General features: G+C 43.1%; 2 protein-coding genes across 7 annotated transcripts in view; one reads left to right on the top strand and one right to left on the bottom strand.

Moving 5' to 3' along the window:
- Positions 1 to 22145, top strand: part of LOC120947564 (beta-1,3-glucan-binding protein-like) — a 184869-nt gene that overhangs the window by 28326 nt on the left and 134398 nt on the right. The window lies entirely within an intron of this gene.
- Positions 1 to 22145, bottom strand: part of LOC120948718 (protein slit) — a 147187-nt gene that overhangs the window by 568 nt on the left and 124474 nt on the right. For 2 of the 6 annotated variants that reach the window (XM_040365361.2, XM_040365362.2), the window contains exons 3-19: positions 13129 to 13200; positions 10312 to 10383; positions 8591 to 8662; positions 7678 to 7821; positions 7315 to 7550; positions 4694 to 4835; positions 4464 to 4607; positions 3993 to 4208; positions 3725 to 3882; positions 3465 to 3618; positions 3150 to 3368; positions 2992 to 3063; positions 2520 to 2888; positions 2370 to 2441; positions 2141 to 2284; positions 525 to 2043; positions 290 to 461 (exon numbers count right to left, since the gene is read on the bottom strand). In XM_040365361.2, the coding sequence (XP_040221295.2) occupies positions 290 to 461; positions 525 to 2043; positions 2141 to 2284; positions 2370 to 2441; positions 2520 to 2888; positions 2992 to 3063; positions 3150 to 3368; positions 3465 to 3618; positions 3725 to 3882; positions 3993 to 4208; positions 4464 to 4607; positions 4694 to 4835; positions 7315 to 7550; positions 7678 to 7821; positions 8591 to 8662; positions 10312 to 10383; positions 13129 to 13200 (3977 nt within the window). The remainder of the gene's footprint in view (positions 1 to 289; positions 462 to 524; positions 2044 to 2140; positions 2285 to 2369; positions 2442 to 2519; positions 2889 to 2991; positions 3064 to 3149; positions 3369 to 3464; positions 3619 to 3724; positions 3883 to 3992; positions 4209 to 4463; positions 4608 to 4693; positions 4836 to 7314; positions 7551 to 7677; positions 7822 to 8590; positions 8663 to 10311; positions 10384 to 13128; positions 13201 to 22145) is intronic. The other 4 variants (XM_040365365.2, XM_040365366.2, XM_040365363.2 and 1 more) reach the window with 3 other exon arrangements.

Genomic DNA, 22145 nt, shown 5'->3' with positions numbered 1-22145 from the left:
TTGTTTACAGCGAAAGCCAATGTAATTAAAGCAAAAAATATTGAAACAAAGTTTGTTTTCTGGTTAACGATTAGTTTTGCACGAATATTAGCAAGTGTATGGCGTTTGCAAGTTGAGCGCGGCATCAAAAATATTGCAAAAACGAAACGAATTTGGCATGGCTTCGTAACAAGAAGCGAAAAAGACGGAACAAAATTAGTGTTTAATCCAATTAGTTAGCAGACGAATGTGTGTGTGTGTTTGTGTAAGGAAAAATGGATTGATATCAAAAAAAGTGTTTGCTATATACCGGAAGAGGAAGTTTTGAACGGGTCCTCGTCGATCACTAGCGATACCGATCCCTCACCTTGGTCGCAGTATTTGCCCTTGGTGCCCTTCTTACACTTGCACGTGTAGCCACCCTTACCGTTGGGCACACACTTTCCGCCCCGTTTGCATTGATGATTTTCGCAAGGATTCACCTAGAATGGATTGATGCATTAGCTAGACGAACGATTCGCTGTGTGCGTGTCTCCGCAGCATACCTCCTTTAGGATAACTGGCGTTTCCTGCATAAACTCGTCGTCCATTTCGCCCTCGCTGTCCGGTTCGAGCAGCGCACAGCCCGGCGTAATCTTCTGCTGCCGGGCGGCATTGAGAAAATCAACCTGCTTGTGGTTGATCCACACTTCCTTCATGCAGCCCTTGAAGCTGGTCAGGTTGCGGAGGTGCCACTGTTTGTACGCTTGCTGGCCTGGCTCCGCCGGCAACCCTCCGAGGTACATCGGGCTCGACAGCTTCAGGTAGTCCTTCGAGCCTTCGTTGATGATGGAGCGAGCCAGGCCGCGGTCCACTCGCAGGGTAAAGTTTTTCTTGATCGCCAGCAGCTCCACCAGATGGTACTTGCCGTCGGCCACCATTTCGAAGCTGTACATCGTCGACACGGGATCGTTCCCGACGTCGTAGCTCACCCGGATCCGGCCGTTAAACAGCTCCACCGCCAGATGCTCGTTGTGCCCGTCGTACATCAGCACACCATTCTGCTGCGTGCTGCTAAACACGATCGTCACGTTCGCTTCCGGCTTGGTGCGCAGCGGTTCCAGCTCGACGAACGAGTTGTTATGCAGGAACGTGAGGCTGGTCAGATACTCGCAGCGTTTGCCGGAATAGCCCGGGGCACACTTGCAGATGTAGTCCGCGCTCGATGGGTTGGGCTGGAAGCACACGCCAAACTTGCACTCGTGCTGCTGGCAGGGCGACGTCTGCGGATACATCATCGCCACCATGGGGGCGCCCTCGCAGAACTTGCCCGTAAACTCGTGCGGACACTTGCACGTGTAGTCGTTAATGCCGTCCACGCAGGTGCCACCGTTCTGGCACATGTGATTGACACAGTCGTCAATGTTGTCGGTACAGTTGAGCCCCCGGTAGCCGGGCAGACAGTCGCAGCTGTAGTGCGTCGTGTGGTCGACACACTTTGCCCCGTTCTGGCACGGATTGAAGTCCTTGCCGCAGAACTCAATCTTGCTCTCGCAGTACTCGCCGGTGAAGCTGGCCGCACAGGAGCAGCTGTACGAGTTCACCCCGTCCACGCAGGTGCCATTGTTCTGGCACTTGTGCCCCACGCAGTCGTCTATGTTGACCTCGCACCGCGAACCGGTATACCCCTGCAGGCAATGGCAGCTGAAGCGTCCCTCCTCCAGCACCGTGCAGGTACCGTTGTTGCGGCACGGATTGCCATAGCACGCGTCAATCATAAACTCGCAGTGCGTCCCGTGGTAGCCGGGCTTGCACTTGCACTCGTACTGCCGCTCCGGCAGCGCACTGCACGTCGCCTCGTTCTTGCACGGGAACGTGTAGCAAGCGTCGCACTTGGACAGTATTTCGTTGCTTACCTTGCCGGAGCAAACGAACTGGGCGGCCGGTGTCGATAGGATGAGCTTATCCTTCATCGGTTCCGGCTCGGCACAGCGCGCAATGCCCGGCTCCACGTAGTCCCGCTTAACCCACTCGGACAGCCAGCGAAGGGAGCAGTCACAGTAGAGCGGATTGCTGCCAAGGGCACTGTGTGTGAGATTGTGTGGGGAGGAAAGTAAAAGTAAAAGGATATGATTATCAATTTGCCTTCCGGGCGTCCTGACACTCGGTACCGAATACATACATGTGCGTAATTGATTGCAAATCATTGAAGGTACCCTCCGGAATCATCGAAATTTTGTTCCCGTGCAGCGAAAGCACTTTCAGGTTGGTCAGCCCGGCAAGAGCGTACTTCTGAACGCACTGCAGATTGTTGTAGCTTATGATGCTGAAAAACCGACGCAAAATTGAATTGGAATTGTGCTGAATAAACGAGTGACTGAACGTTTAAGGTAGATTGTAACAAAACTTACAGTGTCGAGAGTTTGCTTAGATTTGCAAAGGTGTGGTTGGACAGTATTCCGATCTGGTTGTTGCTTAAATCCCTGTGGGGGAAAATGGTAAAAGATTGCACATTAACACTCGCCTGTTCTTTTCAGCATCGTTGCAGTTGCGTATCTTACAATCTGGTAAGTGCTTTCAGGTGGCTGATGCGATTGGAATGTATCATCGAGATTTCGTTCGACTCGAGGTACAGCTCCGTCGTTTCGGCCGGGATGGATTTGGGGATTTCCTTCAGCTTGTTGCGGGAGCAACGCACCACCGTGCCGGTGCAGGTGCAGGACGGCGGGCAGTAACCCTCGCCGAGACAGCCCTGATCCATGTCGGAGGTGCACTTAAAGTCAAAGTGTGGCAAATCCTTGATCGGCACGTCGCGCACCTTCGACGGGGAAGTGCAACGGGCCGGCGGCCCATTCAGCTGCTTCTTGCGCAGCCAGTCCGAGAACCAGGCAAGATGGCAGTTGCACCGGAACGGATTCGAGGCCAGATTTCTGGGAAGGAACGAAGAAACATGTTTAAAAAAAAACCCGTACCACCGGAGCAATGTGCTTGGCTCGTGTAATCCTTCGAGTGCAGATTACCGAAGGCACTTACAGCTGTGTCAGAGACGTCAGGTAGTCAAACGAACCGGGCATAACGCAGGTAATGATGTTATCGTAAAGTGATCTATGGAAGAAAAAAAACACAGATAAGAAAACACATGTCAGCAACCGATTTCGACCATTTTTCAACGGAAAAATGCTTTCCCTTACAGTGTCTTGAGCTGATGAAGCCCCAGGAACATCTTGTTGTGCACTTCGGCGATTTTGTTTTCACTCAAAAACAGCTCCTGTATCCGGGTGGCACCCTCGAACGCGTTCGGTTCGATGCCGGATATCTGATTTCGGCGCAAATCCAGCTTTGCCAGATTTGGCAGCCGACCGAACAGTCCATCCGACTTGATGCGATTAAGCTCGTTATCGTTGAGCAGGCTGGTGAGGAAATGTTGAGAAGATAGGTTAGTGAAAATCTCCATCTTCGGCGAAACATCATCTCAACAAGTATGCCGTACAGGAACAGCCACTTACAGTTCCGTGGTGTAGAGCGGAATGTCACGCGGGATTTCTTTCAACCCTCGCCCGGAACAGTCAACCGTCGTCCGATCGCAATGACAGGCGGCCGGGCACTCCTGGTCCATGCGGCATTCGCCCGAGTACTTGATCTTGCTGTAATCATCCGTGCCTGGGTGTGCGAAAACAGCGAAGTAAACAAAAAAAGAAAGGCGTTATAAACCTCTTTTGAAGAGCGAGGATTAGTGGCGTGCGGAATCAGCACCGCAAAAGCTTACATTTAAACTTTTCATCCTTCAAAGCTTCAATCCGGCGGCGCTGCATACGCTTCGGTGCGTCGCACTTGGCACCGCTGGTTTCGATCGGATTCTGGTGTAGATAATCGCCCAGCCAGCGAAGATTGCAATCACAAATGAAGGGATTGCGTGCCAAATGTCTGCAAGAAAGAACCGACAAAAAGCCGCAGGTCAGGAGGAACACGTTTTGGTGACGCACGGATCACAGAGGGCGGTGTGCCGCCCGTTCACACCGAATGACGATACTTACAGCGTTTGGATGCTTCGCAGAGAGTCGAACGTTCCGTTGGCCAGCGACTGGATGTTGTTATCGTACAGTGACAAAAGGCTGAGATTATGCAGATCCTTGAAAGCGTCTCTTCGCACGCAACTGATTTCGTTCGCGTTCAGCAGTAGCAGCTGGAGTGAGGTTAATCCTTTGAAAACGCTCGCCGGTAAATCCTTAATTTTATTACCATAAAGAACGCTGCAAATGGTCACCAATGCATGCAAAAGAAGACGTTAGTCAGGAGGGGGAGCGAATGAGCTTGAGATAGTGTTCGGAGCGGTTGATTCCACGGCTGAGAGCTTTTTATAGACACAAACAGCAGAGAGGATGGGAGCGGCGGCTCTGTTTACTTATGATAAGAATTTAACGTCCTACTCGTGTAGCTCAGATTTTTGGGGTTGTGTTCTAGGAAGTGGGACACCGTTTCCGGATTCCGCGTCTTCGCATACTTACAGCGACGTTAAGGACTTCAGCCCGCTGAAGGCATCGTAGGCGACTCGCGAAATATTGTTATTTGACAAGTCTATCCGCTTAAGGCGCCGGTGGTTAGCGAACGCTTTCGGTGGAATTTCGGTGATGTAGTTCTGCTCGAGCCGGCTGTAAAAATATTTAGATTACATATTATAATGTCCAAAGCGTCCCGGGAGATGGCGACAGTAACATAAAAAAAAAGAAACACTTACAGCTCAGTTGTGTCCTCCGGTAGCGTGGACGGTACGGTGGTAAGACTTTTCTCCCGACAGTCGACAATTCCGTCGGCACAGCGGCACGGATGGGGACAGAGGCTTCGACCGCCACACTCCATCGGTGCGTTCTCGGTGAGGCCTGCGTATTGATAAATAATAAACAGCGTTAGAGCTAAAATTTGGCTGCTTGGGCGTGATTTGATTTAATTTTGCGTAATGGATTAACTTTTAAAGCTCTCACTCTGATTTAATAACATTTTAAAGTGCGTTGTTTGTTCTATCTCATGAAGTTTGGGGTTGTTGCAATTAAACATCGATTTAAACAAGATGTGGTTCATTGTAGCAGTTCATGGAAGTATTCTAATGTTAACAGCGCAACATATTGCTGATGTTGTTGTAATTGAGCTCCTCTCCATTGTAAATTGTGCAATATTTCCATAAATAAACACTTATACAAAAAACGTTTATGTTAGATTTCATTCAACACGATGTAATAGCTTTTTTACACTCGCCTAGACGTTAGTATTGGCTCACTAGAGCATGAATACGTGTTTTGCAGTGTGAAGTAAGCAATTGCGTAAAAAGGATAATAGAGACCAATTATGTCCCCGTCGCCATGTGGTGGTAATCGAGTTTTATGGAGTCATATGTGACTATTAGCAAACCTCTAATGCTTTCTCAACGAGCCTCTACTTCGTATCGAATTAGGTCGTGCATTATTTTAATGGTACTGACAGTTAAAAAAGGACACACAATAATGCACGAGTTGTAATCGATTGCCTCGCGTCTAGACACGTCGGCAGACTGCGTCGGAAAAGTTCACTTTGGGCCGGTTCGGTTGGACGATTATTTTTCCACTAATTTGATTTCATTGATCCAAAGGCGTGAATGTGTGTGTGTGAGCGTGGGCAAATTCTAGCCCATGACGTGCTTTTCATCTTTGTAACACTGCACTGCGTGAAGTGTGAAAATCGCAAACCAAAACCCCCCAAACGAGAATGCGTTATCCGTTGCCCTTTCCAGAGCTGAGCACACACACACGGAGGTGGCATAAATTAACATTTACATATTCATGAGTGTCACGTACGGAGGAAGTGTTTGGTAGCTGTGCAAAATGGGTTCGCGAAAGTGTGAACACAGTGTGGTCCTCGGGCTATGTTGTTGCGTTCTATGCAGGCAGTGATGTTGTGCCCAGTGTCCAGATTGCTTCTGGTTTTCGCGGTCCTTACCCACCGACCCACACCATTTGGGCTGTGTGATGATGTGGATGGCAGGTACAGGTGATGAGTATGAGGTTTATGAGTTTATTCCCCTGAAGTAAGAGGAACTACACGCGGAAATGCAGCGGTCGTAGTGCAGGTGCAACGTTTAATAGACCCATTTGCAGTAAAATTTGCCTTTCCTGAATCACTCAATCGTGCGGCACACGTATAGCGTTTAGATGCGGTTCAACCAAATCCTCAATTTGACCTGCTTTTGAATGCGTACCATTTCAAATGATGCGTCCACAAAAGCTGATAGCTCTCGTGGTTGAACCGTGGCGGATTTGATTGGTTTAAATCTACTGTAGGACTTTTATTTCCATTTTGTATTGTTTCCATCATCCGAAAGCTGACGCTTTTATCCAGCACTTGGTACACGGCAGAGATTATTTTTGAATGCAATTTGCATCCGTAAGTGTGTGTGTAAAAAGTGTGGAAAAAAACATTTTCCACCATGATGTCGTTGTTGGCAACTTCATTAGAATGCTGGGGAAAATAAATTAGTGTCGTATCACGTTTGATATGGTTTCGCCATGCCAAGTGTCGGACGACGTGTTTGAACGTAAAAGCTCGTTGCAGTGTGGGTCCGTAATAATAATGAATAATAATAATAATAATGAACACGAAGAAACCGCAACGCAATTTGCGTGTGCTGCATAATAAAAAATGTAATTATTCGTTGGAAGCTTCAATAGAGACGTGAGTTAATTTTCAGGGGTCTGGAGGACTTTTTGCATTTTATGAATAAGCTATTGAACGTGTAGAATGACAATATTGTAAAAAATAAATGAAAGTATTATAACATTATTCTAAATCCTATGGCAAAATTGTGAATCACATTCGTTGTTTTTTTCATAAACACCTCAACGTAAACAAAGTCCTTGCGATTAATTTTATTACAGAAGAGTTGTGGACCACTCTCCAATGGCGGTCGACCAATCGGACGACAAATTAGTTTGAGGTTGATTGGATGAACATAATTGGAGCAATGCAGTGTTCCAAGGGACATAGTAGTTACTGTACTGTCATCGTTGGGTGCCAATGGTCCTTTCTGTTGTGTCGAAGGCCGCTTCCATACAATGTCCCAGCCTGGATGAACCTCACTATAGGGAACATCCGAGACAAGCCCTACTTTGTACCGTACTGACGAAGGGGAAAAAACCAAACACATTGCGTGTTTTCCATGTTGAAGTATACTCTAGACAGCCATATAAGTCCATCCCATGGTGCACCCACGGCTCAGAACAAACAACAATTATGTGGCACTCCAGTCTGAACTGAATTCCAGCGTCGCCTGCGTCGTTCAACACACCTGAATTAGGACTGACCGTTCGCGTTGGCCGTCCGCACACTTACCGGAACATTTGAAGTCCTGCTCGTGCAGATCCGCCACATTCTGGCCCTTGAGCTGACCGGGCGAATGGCACCGAGTGTACGGTGCCAGACGTGATGCATTCTTCAGATACCGTGCCAACCAGGAAAGATGACAATCGCACGCAAACGGGTTCTCCGAAAGGCGCAGCGCTCGCAGGCGTGGCATTCCGGCAAACATGTCGCGCGGAAGCGTGGTGATGTTATTATTATTTAAGGTCCTGCAGGATCGCGATGAAATGAAATGAAAACGAAAGGTAAAAGAAAGGAACCACCGCATTGGAGTTGTTGTGCTCGGAAGTAATTTCATTTGAACAGCCACTGGTGAACTGCTGGCTTTGTACTTACAGTATCTCCAGCTCTGTTAGTCCTTTCACGGCACCTTCATCCAGGCAGGTGATTTGGTTGTTGTCCAGCTGAAGACTGCGCAGCGCCGGTGCTCCCTTGAACGCACGTTTCGGTACGGCAGTGAGTGCATTGTGTGACAGATCCCTGTAAATGTGAATGTTTGCGTGAATTCATGATTCAGTGGCTGTTGTCATCCAGCTACTGAGGCGTAATCGTAAGTGAGTTACGAGTTGAATTTGAGAGACACTAAATGCTATTCTAGGCTTTATATATTTTGGATGCATGTGTTGTGTTTTGTTCCGATTGAATGTTACTGTTCGCATCATATAGAACGGCAAAACGACACATTGAGCAACATCAATCATGCTATCAATCGTCGATTAGATCCATTAACATAAATTAGAAAAGATATCACAACAGTGTGCAAACGTAAGATAAATGTTAACAAATGACAATTATCAATAAAAAAAAGTCTTCGGTTTTGGTGTCGTTAATCATGCAAACTTAAACCTCTGAGACTGTTCAACATAGAGTGGGAGCCAAATATGCAAAACAAAAGATGCTTCAAAAACATAAAAGCCAAAAACTAATTTGTATTGCATGCATACGAAAGACTGAAAAGCGTTTGTCCATTAACAAAATATAAAAAAATACTAAAATCAAATTAATTTGCCAAAAAAAAAAAAAAACAAAACATAAAACAACAAGGGGAAAGCCAAATCTTGTCGCTAATTAGAATCGATCTGCTTTGAAAATGTCTAAGCAGCTTTCGGTCTAATGACTTTGACTTGCTGAACAAAAGGAAACAAATGACTATACATTTGCTTAACAGATTAACACAAAACACACAGACAAGAAAGGAAAACAAAAACATACATTGAACGGAAATAAATCACTACAAACTACTACTTACAATCGTAATAAATTAGCGGCACTGGATAAAAAATTATCTGGTATAGATTTTAAGCGATTGCTATTAAGTCGCCTGAAAAAAGGAAAGAAACGGAACATAAAATCATAATAATTATAAGAGTGATGAAAATAAGACAAAAGTAAGCAAATCTTGTGACAAGAAGGACGAAAGAGAAACGATTGAAACAAGCGAGTGAGCGTAGCTTGTGTAGTGATGGTCGTTAAACCAGTCGCTGTGTCGTCGAAACTTAATTAAAGATATGTCACAGTAAAAGGAGTCCACCCACTGTTGATTATTGCTGACGCCAGTTCCCTGTCCCGTACCCTTTTCGGGCGTCAGCTTGCCCTCGCCGGAAGCAAAGTGATGGAGGCGAATATGAATTTGCTTTGCTAAGCGATATTGATGTTTCTTTGTAGCTTCGGAACGCAAGGAAGGCGTGATCAATTACGTCAAGATGATCGTAAGATGAACGATAAAAACGAGGTTTCAGATAATTAACGGAAATCGATTCCCAATCGCATTGGGGCAAGCGATTGTTAGTTTCATTTCTTCCACATTGATTTTCTTTTATTTGTGTGGTCAACAAGAGAGTCGTGGGTTGTTGTCAGGTGACCACCAGCGGCGAATCAAAATATTTACTACAATCATAGGTCGTCTATATCATATGTATCGTAATAAAAAAATAATCGTTATAATGTATAATAAAATTGATTAAACTTCTTTTGATTTTGTTATTTTTATTTTAAACTTATTATAGTTTTATTTGGAGATTTTCTTTTCTGTACTGTTTTTGAAATTAATTCGATTCTTTCTAAAAATTGTTTTGTAGGTTGTGAAGTGTGAGGTATACTATCTTAATTAATTTGTATTTTGTAGAAATATCATGGCACAAACACAACCAATTATCATCATTGCTTATCAAATGTCATAAATTTTAAGCTCCAATGATACCTGTCTCATGAATCGATTGTCTATTTTCGGATTCATCGATAAAGACCATCACAACAACGATAGGAACCACGCTATATCGAATAAAAAATATTGCAAATTGGCCGTTACCACGCGGGGTGGATCTAATAATTCAAGTTATTTTATTATGCCCTTGGCACCTTTCGACGTAAAATAGTTGTAAATAAAGCCTACCTAACAACAGCAAAGTGTGCATAAATTAATACTAAACGGTCTGCAACTCTGGTGTTCAGATCAAACATCAAAAAACTCACAAAAAAATACAACGATTTGATGGTGTTGCAGCTGAGTGTAATATTGGAATAGGAAGAAACCATGTGTTTCTAATTGGAGACAACGTTGCAGCCGCAAGCAAACAACACTATGTGATATGTAGCAATCGAATAACAACCTGTGTCATAATATTTCCATTGACACAGGGTAGAATTTGCACAAAACCACCGAATTGTGAAAACCTACGCATAAAGTTGACTGATTGACTGCGACAGGTAATATTCAACACGGCGGACAGGTGATTTGACATTTGATTTGTGTTGGTTAATATGAATCGAATCCGTCGGTTGGTATTTGGAGTGTCGGTAGAGCAAAAAGCTGTGGCGGTGCCTGTCAGCCCGGATTTAGCGACTGATGGACCAGATGGTTGGTTTGTGTAGGTGCAAGTAGGATTGTATTAGGGAAAGAATGCGGGCGATCGAAGAGAGGACGGGTTGGAATAGATAATAAGGCTAGGTAGAAATAAAATCATAACTTACAATCTCTCCAGCGAGATCAGATCGTGCAAGGCATCCTTTTCGATGGTGTAGATGTGGTTGTCTGTCAGTTGCCTGTAAATTTATAACACATTGAATTAAAGATTTGACGCAAAAAACATACATTTTTGTTATATCATGTGATAGCTGAGATTATATTCAAAATGTTTAATGAATATTGATTAATGCTACTGACATCTGTAAAATGGTGAAATTCTTCATTCCGGAAGGCAAATGAAGTTGTTTGAATGTAAGTGACATCCGCTTCGCCGACGGAGTGAGTGATAGCACGCGGGAAACTTAAAAGAATCCGCTTACTTATAAATATTAATTTGATTGTAGCATTAGCATATGTTTTTGGTGACTGGTGGATGTGTGATTGAAAACAGAGCTTTGTAAGAGAATACATGTAGACCTCTGGAAGTTGTTATAATTCTCTATGTAAATACTGTAGCTTGCTCTTAGAATGCCTTCAGTTTAAGGATTTTGTACTTAAATTAATACGAGCGAATTACAAGCTCAATCAGAGTTGTCATAATTGCAATTTGAACACCATACGAAATCATTTCAAATCCTTAATTAAAACTCAATCAGGATGCAGAAATGTTGGTTTATTTAACAGCAAAGAAACCCCTTTGTCGTACAGTGTAAACAACGGAATGGCGAAAGTGACGACTAATTACAAACGTCATTCGGTTCCAAAAATAACTCCATAAACACCGTACGGCTTCATGGAAGCACTTGGTAGCGATATTGTATTTGAATTATAAATTAATTGAAATCGAATCCATTTCCTACCAGCCTTGCAATAAGTATGGCGCGACGATTGAACGTGTGATACGAACGTCACCGGAAACGAGTTATCTTTTAAGCGACCGTGTCAATTTGAATACTATTTCTTCTTATTTGCCTTATCTTGTGTCAGTGTGAAAGGTAGCGTACCACCATTTCCGGTGACTAAATAACAGCTTCGCCATCGATGTAACTCTAAACCTCACTAATGGGTTGAGGTCGGACGGTCATAAAATTATTCCAAATTCGGTAAAATAAAAGAAGCACGTTTCCTTTCCGACAACTCCATACAGCGTCACGTGCTATCCCATCTGGTGTCCAGTTTTGTGTGTTACCGGGGTGTTTTGGGGTGGATTAATATTTCATCATTTACTCCATGAAAGGTAAAGATGATTCGAGGACAATTCCAAAACGGGTAAAAATACATTTTCGGTACGTCCTGAGTCCAAGGAGAGGTATTTTTTGGTGATCAGAGTAATTACTTAAAACTTATGAGCCTCGCAGTGGGAGGCAGATACGATTGAGAGAGATCTATTTCATCTGCTTTTTGTGTTCATTTGGGAAGCAATGAAGCACCAGGGCGATGAGAAACAAACTTATGTAAATTAATGAACAGCTAACACAATGCCCAACCGATCAAATTCCCTGTCCTCAGTGAAAGTGGGACAGTTGTTTCAACGTTGAAGTGATTTGGCCGATGTCCAACTGGTTCTCTCTTGGGGTAAAACACCTCGACATGCCCGCTGTGCAGTGGACCAGTATTATACATCACCACCATCGACGCAGATTAAATCGATGAAAGTTAGGGAGAATGATTGGGAATCGATTAAAATGATAAATAAATGGGCAACGGATGGATGATGGGGAAAGGCGCAGAAATGACTCGAATCCGTAAATCTTTGTCCTCTCGAGGGTTGCACATTTGAATAATGAGCTGGTGTTGCCGATGAGTCGAAGCTTCGATGAACTGTATGTGTGTGGAGCTCATGAGAGTAAATCATTCGAACCTTTGGGGCTGCGTGTGGTGAAATAATACATTTTTATGGCGACACTAAACAGTGTCACTTCGGCACGTCTGGACCGCAGGGTCATTTGCGTTTTTATGGATTCATCCGTCGCCAGAGCGCCATGTTGTGCTGCATGGTGTCTATTGATTAGCAAACGCCGCTAATGATCTCAACACTATCGCTGTGATCGGGATGAATGCATATTTCATTCCCGGATGTATTGGAAGCTCTCACAAAACGATTTTGATGATATTTTGATGTTAATTTCGTAGTTACATCATTATGCTTTTTCGTTGTTAAAGTCACAAGTCAACTAGTCCAATATGCTGCCGATTCTAACACTGTTCATTGCGTCGTTCAACACTACCAGTAAACGTTGGTACAGGAGGAAATCTCGAACCAATATGGGTGGCAACATTCCGTCGGGCAAGTTTAACTACACACGGGGTAACTTCATTTCCGTCCCGCTTCCACCGGATGTCTATCGTTGATCGTAAACGTCAGACAGCTTCAGGGCTGGGGTAATTTTGGAAAGCACTTCGCGTAACACTATTAAAACCATCCGACCAGCGGAAGTTGCAACCGAAGCGGTGAAGACCATTCTATCGGTGGTTTTCACTTGTCGCTGTGCATGTTCACGGTTGTGGTGTAATTAGTTTAAAAAGAGTCGTTCTCTCGCCATTCCCATACGACGTCCGGAGTTCGGGTCAATAAGGCGGTCTTCGTGAAGAGCGACACTCAAGGGGGGAAACAATGCGTACCGGGACCGTGTTGCTGTGATAGTTCGCCCAGTTTTATGGAGGGGAATTTCGGATTTTATTTAATTACTGCGAGACGTTCCACTGTGCGCTGAAGGAAGCTGGCAACCAACGTCCTGGTTGTTTTATCGTTTCTGCATCTTAGACGACAACTTTTTACTTCGATGACTGTGTTAATAGTGTGCTAGGAAGTGAATTCAATTTTAAGAATAGCCTAAAATGGGGGAGACGCAAGGGCAAAGACATAGCAAAACTTTACTTACAGTATTCGCAGCTTCGCCAATCCTTGGAAGTCCGACTCGTAGATGACACTGATGTTATTGCCCTGCAGATCACTAAAAGAGAAAGAGTGAGGGAGAACGATTGAAGTCAATTAATTGTGAAGAAAGGCAATCGGAATTGGTTATGCTTTGATCTATTGACGATGGGAAGGTATGATGATGATTTAATTAGCAGAAATAAATTAATAATAATATTATCAGTGATAATTATCCTCAAAATAATGGTCCATTTTAAACTTAGCCTTCTTATACATAGACATGATATAAGATTGGTTCTCAAAGCAATAGCCAATTCACAACCTTAAATAACCTACACATACTACAATGCTGCAAGTTTGCAAGCATCCGCTGATGTTGGAGCTTGACTGCTGATGAAGGTGTCCAAAGATAGGATATTCACAACTCTTTGTCATCAATCGCCCTGCGAAAGCAGCAGAGTGTGTATAAAACCAACATTCCCTTAAGCTTAAACAATATACCATCTATACTACCGTGTCGAGACTTAGGCATAGTGTATGTTTCAAGTTTCACTCACTTATGGTACCGGTAGATGAAAAATTATAGGTTTAAGCTTGATCCTATGTCACAGGTTGCATCGTCACGCATGGATGGTTTGGCAGAACAAAATCTCAATAAATTGAGCTCCGATCCCATCTAAAATCTAAAAACCATGCCAACCGTAAGAGTGATAGAGCATGTCGTACAATGAACTACTCCGGCTCTTAACCAGCACCCTTCATGAAAGGTCGTTTAATTACTGTTTTGTTCAATTTGTATCCATCAGGATTCTAATGTGATGGAATGATAGCAACAAAATTGTCTTCAAAACGCCATTTCTTTTTCAATTTCAGTAAACACAGTTAACTTTTTGGGGGGATAGCAACATCACGATGCATGAATAGAATCGCAATAGCCAAATGTATTTGTTGTAGCCAACAAAAAATCGCAACGGAAACGCTAGATCACATCGTCGTACATCTTTCGCCAGCTGTTAATATTCATGACACATTTCGCTAGAATTTACGCTTCTTCACACACTCTGAGGATGTGTGCTCTCGGTTTGTAACCTCCCGAGTGGCTGCCTTGTGAAGGCACATGTCCGTCTACATCTGGATGCATGTTTACACAACGGATTTACGAGTGTTTGCACTTGAAGATGAGCGAAAGCGAGCAGATGAAAGGGAAATTGATGTGAGATTCGGACGGGACGGATGGGATTCGCTTGATTCAGATAGCTAGGGGCCGGAAGGTGAGATGTCCCACGGCGATGAATCTTCGTTTAGAATCCCAAAATTCTTCAGCAGCTGAAGCTGCATTGTGTGCGGAGATGCACGGTAGCACTCAGCGAATGCACACGTATTGTATGGCATGAATGGTGATGGAGGTGTGGGTGCATAAAATAAATAAAATGTTGCACTAGGAGGTCATTCCAGGCAATGCACTGAGGGAATATTTACGAACAACACAAAATATTGCTCAAACTGCATTAGAGTGCTTCTGCTGCTCGTGTGGGATGTGGTATGTACGGTGTAAGTAAAAGCAAGACCCGTCACCAAAATCATACTGCAGCACTGAAAAAGACGGATGTGGACGGATGTAGATGAAGCTGCATCAAAATATTTCCCCAAAATGCAAGCGCTTGCCACATGCAATCAGTGGCAACGTTGCTCGCTTGAAATGTTTGTACCATTTTTACTACGTCCTGTGGTAGTGTGGGATGATATGCACGTTTGACTAGATTCACCCATGTGCTATGTGTCAGTCACGGTGTCATGAGCCCGTTCCACAGATAGTTATCGTGTGAAAGGAGTCACACAACGCCAACTACGTTTTATAATCCCTGTGGCAGTGAATGTAAGTGAGAAAAATGGCACCAGGCACATACGAGACTCGTGTGATTGAATTCTCTACACAGTCCTGTTGAAAAGGAGCACAAAAGATGTGAAAGTGTGGACGATGGTCCCCCACCATATTCCTTGTGTCAGAATCAACTAACAGCCGCTCCCGCAACGGACACTACAAAAAGGATAATGCGAATGTCATGTACGGGGTAATGGTTCACGCACATTATGGGAGAGTAAGCAGATTTTGGTGTTGAATTGAAAATGTTAAAACCGATTGAAGTGCTTCGTTCACAGTTAACCAGCACATTTGGCACCTTTTTTTCCTGATGGCGTTAATGATGAGGCTTCGCGAGTCAAACGATTGCTAACGGGCGGCTTTTTATGTGAATGATCCTTGCTTTTATGTGTACTCTCTGCATTTTTTGTTGAATATGTTAGGTGTTGCTTGATTTTTATTTATTTTTGGTAGGGTCGAGTTCTGTTTCCTGGAAAGCGGCTTAATAGCTTTCGGCTGGATTATGAGCACTCAGCGGGGATGATGGTGAGCAATTAAAGTATTTTATGTGTCACGTTAATCCAGATGAACGTTTGAAGACATTTAAAGGCATAATGAGAGTTGATAATCTGCAAAAAAGCATTGCTCTATGGTTGTTTGGCTGTTGAAACTCTAAAGCTTAAAATGTATCCTTAATTGTGTGAAACACCAGTTCAGATATATAACATGAATATTACGTGATTATTTCGTATCGCAAAATACGCGTCATTTTTTACCCATCAACCGAGAGAACATTAAATAAATGGCAAAGCAATAAATTCTTATTGACACTAAGATGCCATGAAGTTTTAAATATTGGTTCATAATTGGTTTCGTGTTTCAAACGTTGATTCTTTCGCTGTTTTATTTCGATGTTTATGTTTTCGATGTTTCAAAATCCAGTATAAAATATCCGGCACAGCATGTCGCCATGAAGCAACGACCTGTTGACATGCAAATAAACATGCATTAGCATTTTGTATTCCATCTTATACACTCTAATACTGACTGAATTATTCGATGGAATGCATTTATTTTGCATACATACTTATTGTCCGATTGCGAAAGGTGTGTTGGTTTGCATGTTTGATTCATATTAGATAGCAAAAGCAGGACAATAATCATCTAATCCACTCTGTCTACACATCACTTTATTGACCGTCCGGTTTGAGGAACGCATACCGAAGGCTACAAAATAACAATGAAGTTGGTTTTGAATTGGTTCATAAATTAACTGAGAATGGAATATGATGAGCTGATAACGCGCTCCACCGACACTTTGCGGTGCTCGTGCATGCATTTACGTGTCCCCGTGTTATGGCGGACTTGGGATAGCCAAGCGCATTGGAGCATCCTCAGTGCTAACCACCAGCACATGATGTTGTTCGATGCTAATGTCATGTTAATAAATGGGGTTTCGGTGAAATGGGGCCACCCGGTGTTGGTTAGCGTGTCGCATATCGCTGCAAATATGTATGCATGTGGCAACAAAACACTGCACTGTATGTGCCGGGAAGTGCCCATAAGAGGCCTCTTGTGGTTTATCGTCCCTTCATCATCATCGTTGATACTGTGCGAATGACATTTTCCGAGCTATCGATCCCGTCAACGTGCAAGCATGCTAACAACATCCTGATTAGAATTTATAATCATCAAAGTGTCCTCTACGCTTGTCGGCGTTTACAACACCAATCCGTTCACGAAACTCATGGGATACTGCCCTGAGTGTCCTTTTGAATATTTTCAACTAATTTATCCGACAAAAGAAAAGGATTGGACGTCAGGGAAAAGTTAGTTTGCTGACAGGAAAAGTATACTGTCTTATTGGTATGAATTTGATGAGGGTCTGGCAGGGATCAACATAAACTTTAATTTGAAGTTCATAACAAATAACAAAAATGCAATCAGAAATCAGCCGATTAGCCTACAGTTATAAATGAGGCTATGAACACAAATTCAACAATGGTTCAACCCGTAAAACTCTGCTTGGAAAACATTAAACGAAAATAAATCGTCTAGATTTATCAACCTGGCCAACTGGTCAGTTTCTCAAAAGACTCTTGATATAATTCTTCGCTCTTTCTCTCTGCAACGAAAACATCTTAACGAAAACCTTCGGAATAGGCTACCTTCCTAAGAACATTCCACCAACATGGTCTACGGACCACCCCAAGCACGACAAGAAAGATTTGTGCTTCAGGAACTAGCATTCCTCTTCCCTATTTCCTGCAAGTAGCAAGCAGAACACAGTGCAGATGGGAGTCAAACAGCACATTCATTTCTGCTCTGAAGTGGAAGTGAGTGTGAATGAAAGCCAATCCGAAAGCTGCTACTAACGACGTTCATATGTGCTTGGGAATACTGGAGCAGCCGCAATTTATACAGTATCTCCATGGGTTTGGTTTCTAGCAAAATCACACTGAAACACGATGATGCTGGGTGTAGATGAGCATGTAATTATGTATGTTTACAGATATCATAAGACATGTGCACAACCAAATGGTAGGTGTGGATTCCGCCAGGGAACTGCCAATTTGCGGTGCTAGCAATCATGTTAACCGGAGCTGTTTGATGGTAGAGGAAGGGCGATAATTCAGAGCATAGGTCAAAAAAGCACGAAACCGATGTTATGGATACGAAGTTGGTATCAGCGTGGTACGGAATTTCTTCCTCAGCATCATTGCTATGTGACCAATTTGGTAATTTAGCCGACGATGGAGAATATTTGGAGCGTTTAATTAAACCACAAACCTACGCTGGATTGATGGTGGTCGCAATGGGATGACTTGTACGTGATGACGAAGTTATGTCAGTCGATGAATTCTTGATTAACGGTTTTGTACGATATGCATTGTTTAGATAAGACGTGATTTGTATTTGACTGGAATGTCAGAGACTTTTTGCAATTCAATAAATTGTTGAAAAGAATCTTTAATTAAAACCAAAAAGGACACTGATCTGACTTCTCATTGAAAAGTTTATTCTTCAACCTTTGTTTAAGTATAACTCAAACGACATATTAAAAAAAAATGTCGTCAACTACAAGCTGATTTCGATCCTTAACACTTGCCTGAGAGCCTCTTGACAAGACAGCAATCACGAGCAGACTTTGCGTCGACGCGATGTGAAATAAACGTGATAATTACTCCTATTTGCCTGGTTAATTAAGATGATTTCAATCTTGTTAAGACTCACGACATCAATGGTGAGTTAAAAAAAAGACTCGAGCATCATTGTTTGCTTAAAGGGTCTCCGCGGTTATACTCCACCCAATCTTACTGGCGAGCGTTACACGGCCATACGAATATAGTTGTGCTTCGCTACCAAAATAGAACTTACGACGAGTGAAGCAGTATATTCCTCCCAACACCAGACACATGACGAATGCATATTATTTTAGGTTCACGTTGCATCTGTCTTTCAACACTGAAATCGGTACTGATTTGACGGTATCATGTATTTTTTACGACTTATGTTCAACAGAAAAAGGTAGGAAAGGGGTCCTTTAGTAAAGCAATGCGACCAACACAGACGTAGCGGTATGGTTGGATCTCTACAGTCTGTCATAGGTTCTAAAGATTGGTAATTATTTCGTTCTACATTCACAGCGCTATCAGAGTTATGTCGACAGATGTGTTAAAACGGACCACAAACACGTTAGGCAATGCACCATAGCAAGGGTTGTGTTAGCTAGTGTCTAAGCGGTTTGGCTAAAAAAGACGTCTCTTTTAAACCCAACTTTCGCTTTTTGTTGGCGAGAGCTATCCACGCCAGAGTTATCCATAGAATCGGGCTTTAGAAAAGAGTACAATAAGCATTCAAAAGAAACTGTCAAAACCTGATCAACGGATTTACGGAAGCTTAACAAAACTGACAGATTTGACAAATTTAGACACGATGGTGCCTCAAGCTGACGGAAAGCAACCTGCGTTGAGTGCATTGTTCGTTCGACAACTGACTAGACCATATTACGGCAAGACTGCTACAATGACTCGCGGTATCTGATTTATCATCGACCAGATCGTTGATAGAATCGTGGGTTTTTGATTGAGCATGCCAGATTGTGAAATGTAGATTAGAAAGCGCTGTGTTGTTTGATGATTGATCGAAAAACCTACACCTTTAGGGAGCCGATTAAGTCGTCTACGTAGTTTATTTAATCGATTTAACATAACCTAAAAAACTTTGGGGCCGAAGTAACCATTTTAAGCGTCCAGATTGTTGATCTGTGCAAATGCTTATTGTGACAGTAAAAAGTTTATGTGGTCCGATTGAGTAATCGTGGGGCTTTAAGACCACATTTCAAAATGTTTATGACGGTCTTGAAACCAACGCAAGTGACTGCCGTCTTTCTGGAATTATCATAATGGCTAATGGAGCGTTTGGCCGTAAATTTAGATTCGACCGCTCTGCAAATATAGGGGGAACTTAGAATAAGGTGTGGGAAGCTGTTAAATCTGGCACAGCAGATAAACAGCTGTAAAGATAATCTTGATCCAACGCGTTGCTGCTTGTGCCGGACTGACCGAGCGGTTATGAAAATGTGGTAATGATATAAATTATTTGCGCACGAGTACAAAAAAACACATTAAACATGGCAAAGTCACTGAATGTCTAAATGTTGAATCTTGGGTACATTAACACGCCTTAGCTAATCGACCCTTACCGGCACCGCCTTTCCCGGGACCAAAACAACGAACTTTTGATAAGCACTCACAAAAACACACATTTTATTACATCACCTCTTTTCCTGGTGCCTTGCCGCCGGGTAAAAAGGACGCACTCAAACGTATCGACCATCGCGGTAGCATCCTGATAGCTCGTTCGTTGAAGCTCCCTTCTTCAACTGACGCCAACGTCAAACACCCGCATAGAGTAAGGTGTGTGAGTGGGCTTGGCATACGGTCGTAAAAAGCGACTGAACGAGTAAATTTCAAGCCAAATTGATTTTCAACTTTAAGCAAAGAGGTTAAATACTTAATCTGATTTATGCTCCCAGATAAAATCTTCCAGCTTTTGCGTGCTGCAATGGTGAGGCACGTTGCGCTACCGTGACCGGGTAGCACAATTTGTCGAATCGTACCAGAAGCATGGTGCATTTTGGCTGGTGAGTTTTTTGGGTTCTACCTTTGTTGACCATTCTACTACCGTCTGTTTTTCTCTTTACGTGCCACTCGCTCACCGCAATAAACCCATTGCAGAAGTTAGTGGCAAACGATTGCACTTTAGCGGTTACAAAATGATCCAGTTTTACTGGCGCCTTTACGCGGCTCGCATAGAGATGAAACAAGAATTGGCGTTTATGCTTACCTGAAAGTAAAAAAGAGAAAAAAAGGACACGGTTAATTGACTGATTAATTATTACCAGGTGGATAAGAGTGTGAAAAAGGACAAGATAAAACAATTCAAAGGGTTTCATAGGATCGAATTCAAGTGGATGTGGAAGGTGCTTCGTGATAATTAAGATGCTTTACGAACATTTTAGCCATCGGGCTCGAACCGTTATCTAGGGTCTTGTACCAAGGTAAGACAAGATTACTTGTAAAAGAAGAAGCTTTTCGTTTACTCAACACCTTCAAAGACAGATATGTTTCGTATTAAAGAACAACTTTAACACACTGTACATTAAACAAGGCACATTTACAAAAAGAACTATTCCTTGTATGACTCATGACATCATCTCTACTTCTCAAATCCCATTGACCTTAGACAGTCCTACCATAAATCTTTCACATTTCACTGCATCCACCGTCAAGGCAACACGGCAACAGATTATTTCTCCGTCTTCGGCTTTCCCTTTTCTAGGAAATCAGATTTATCGAGCCATGTCTGTTCAGATCGACGGATCTTGGTTTGGGGATGAAGGAAGGTGTTTGCAAGGGCGTATTTATAAACCGATTAAGGCTTTCGATCGGAAGACAATCACAACACAAACCACACAAGACGCATCTATTTCTACTCAACTCCACTTTAAACAGAGATTTACCATTTTCATTCATTCCGTCCGATGTCTTGTCCTATACTATGGTGATGTGTTCGAGATTTTCTTATGGCCAGAAAACCATTTAAGCATATCGAATTTTTGCTCAGGCACAGCCAATATCTGTGTTGGTGCTTTGGTTTTGTTGTTGGGTTATAACTTCGAAAATTGTAAATCAATCTTGAATTCAACGTCGGAGTACAGATATATTGGAATTTTAGGAGTCCAAACACGAAATTGTTGAGTGCGCTTTCGTGGGAGAGGTTGTTGACTAGGGATATTGGTCAAACTTTTTTAATCATAAATTGTTCAGAAGGGAATTTAATTTGACCAGTACGACATGTGAGCCGGTTTTACCACAGTCGGCAGCGTATCCATTTGGGTTAACGTGTGGCTTGAACTATCCCGGTGATTAATGGGACCTGGGTCAACGTCACCCAAGTCGCCACGTCTACACACTCTCAGATGATGCATCGAATATCAATCGAAGCGGTCAAAATGCATCGTTTCTCTGAGAATGTGGCATCCAGACGCATAAAAAAGGAATCATGATGGTTTATATTGACACATGGCATGGAGAGCTATCGAAGTTGTCGACGGATTTCGCCGAAGCTCGGTCTAAATATCATCATCCGACGTTAATTGTTGCGACGGTCGTAAATCTCGTGTAAAGTCCAATAGGCCAGTGCGTGTGTGCTTGCTTCATGATACAACCGTTGGCGTTTGTGGAGATGCTTTTCCACCCCATATGGTCCGAGAAGTGAAGCGTGATTGTAAGAATTATGAATACCTTTGTTTATACAATGTGCCGTCTTCGCGTAGTACCATAAATTGTATACATCGTTTCAAGCTGACCGAACGTAGACAGTGACCAAATGTGAATACCACCTCCACACACACATCGGGCGAGTTGGCTCGTAAAAAAAAACGAACCGAGGATCGGGGTCGAAACAATACGTCAAATTAATGGTTCCTGACAAGATGATTTGATTATGCAAAATAACAGCAACGCACTGTGGGAGGAAGTTGAAGGGTTCGTGTATGCTGCTGCGAAGGAAAGAACTCTGCCGGTGCTTCATAATTGGAACCATTCTTTACAATAAATTAACTTACGCAGACGGGGGGATCATTAATTTATATA

The sequence above is a fragment of the Anopheles coluzzii genome, chromosome 2 (assembly GCF_943734685.1).
Source record: "Anopheles coluzzii chromosome 2, AcolN3, whole genome shotgun sequence".
NCBI lineage: Eukaryota > Metazoa > Arthropoda > Insecta > Diptera > Culicidae > Anopheles > Anopheles coluzzii.
This window is presented reverse-complemented; position numbering and strand designations above follow the sequence as displayed.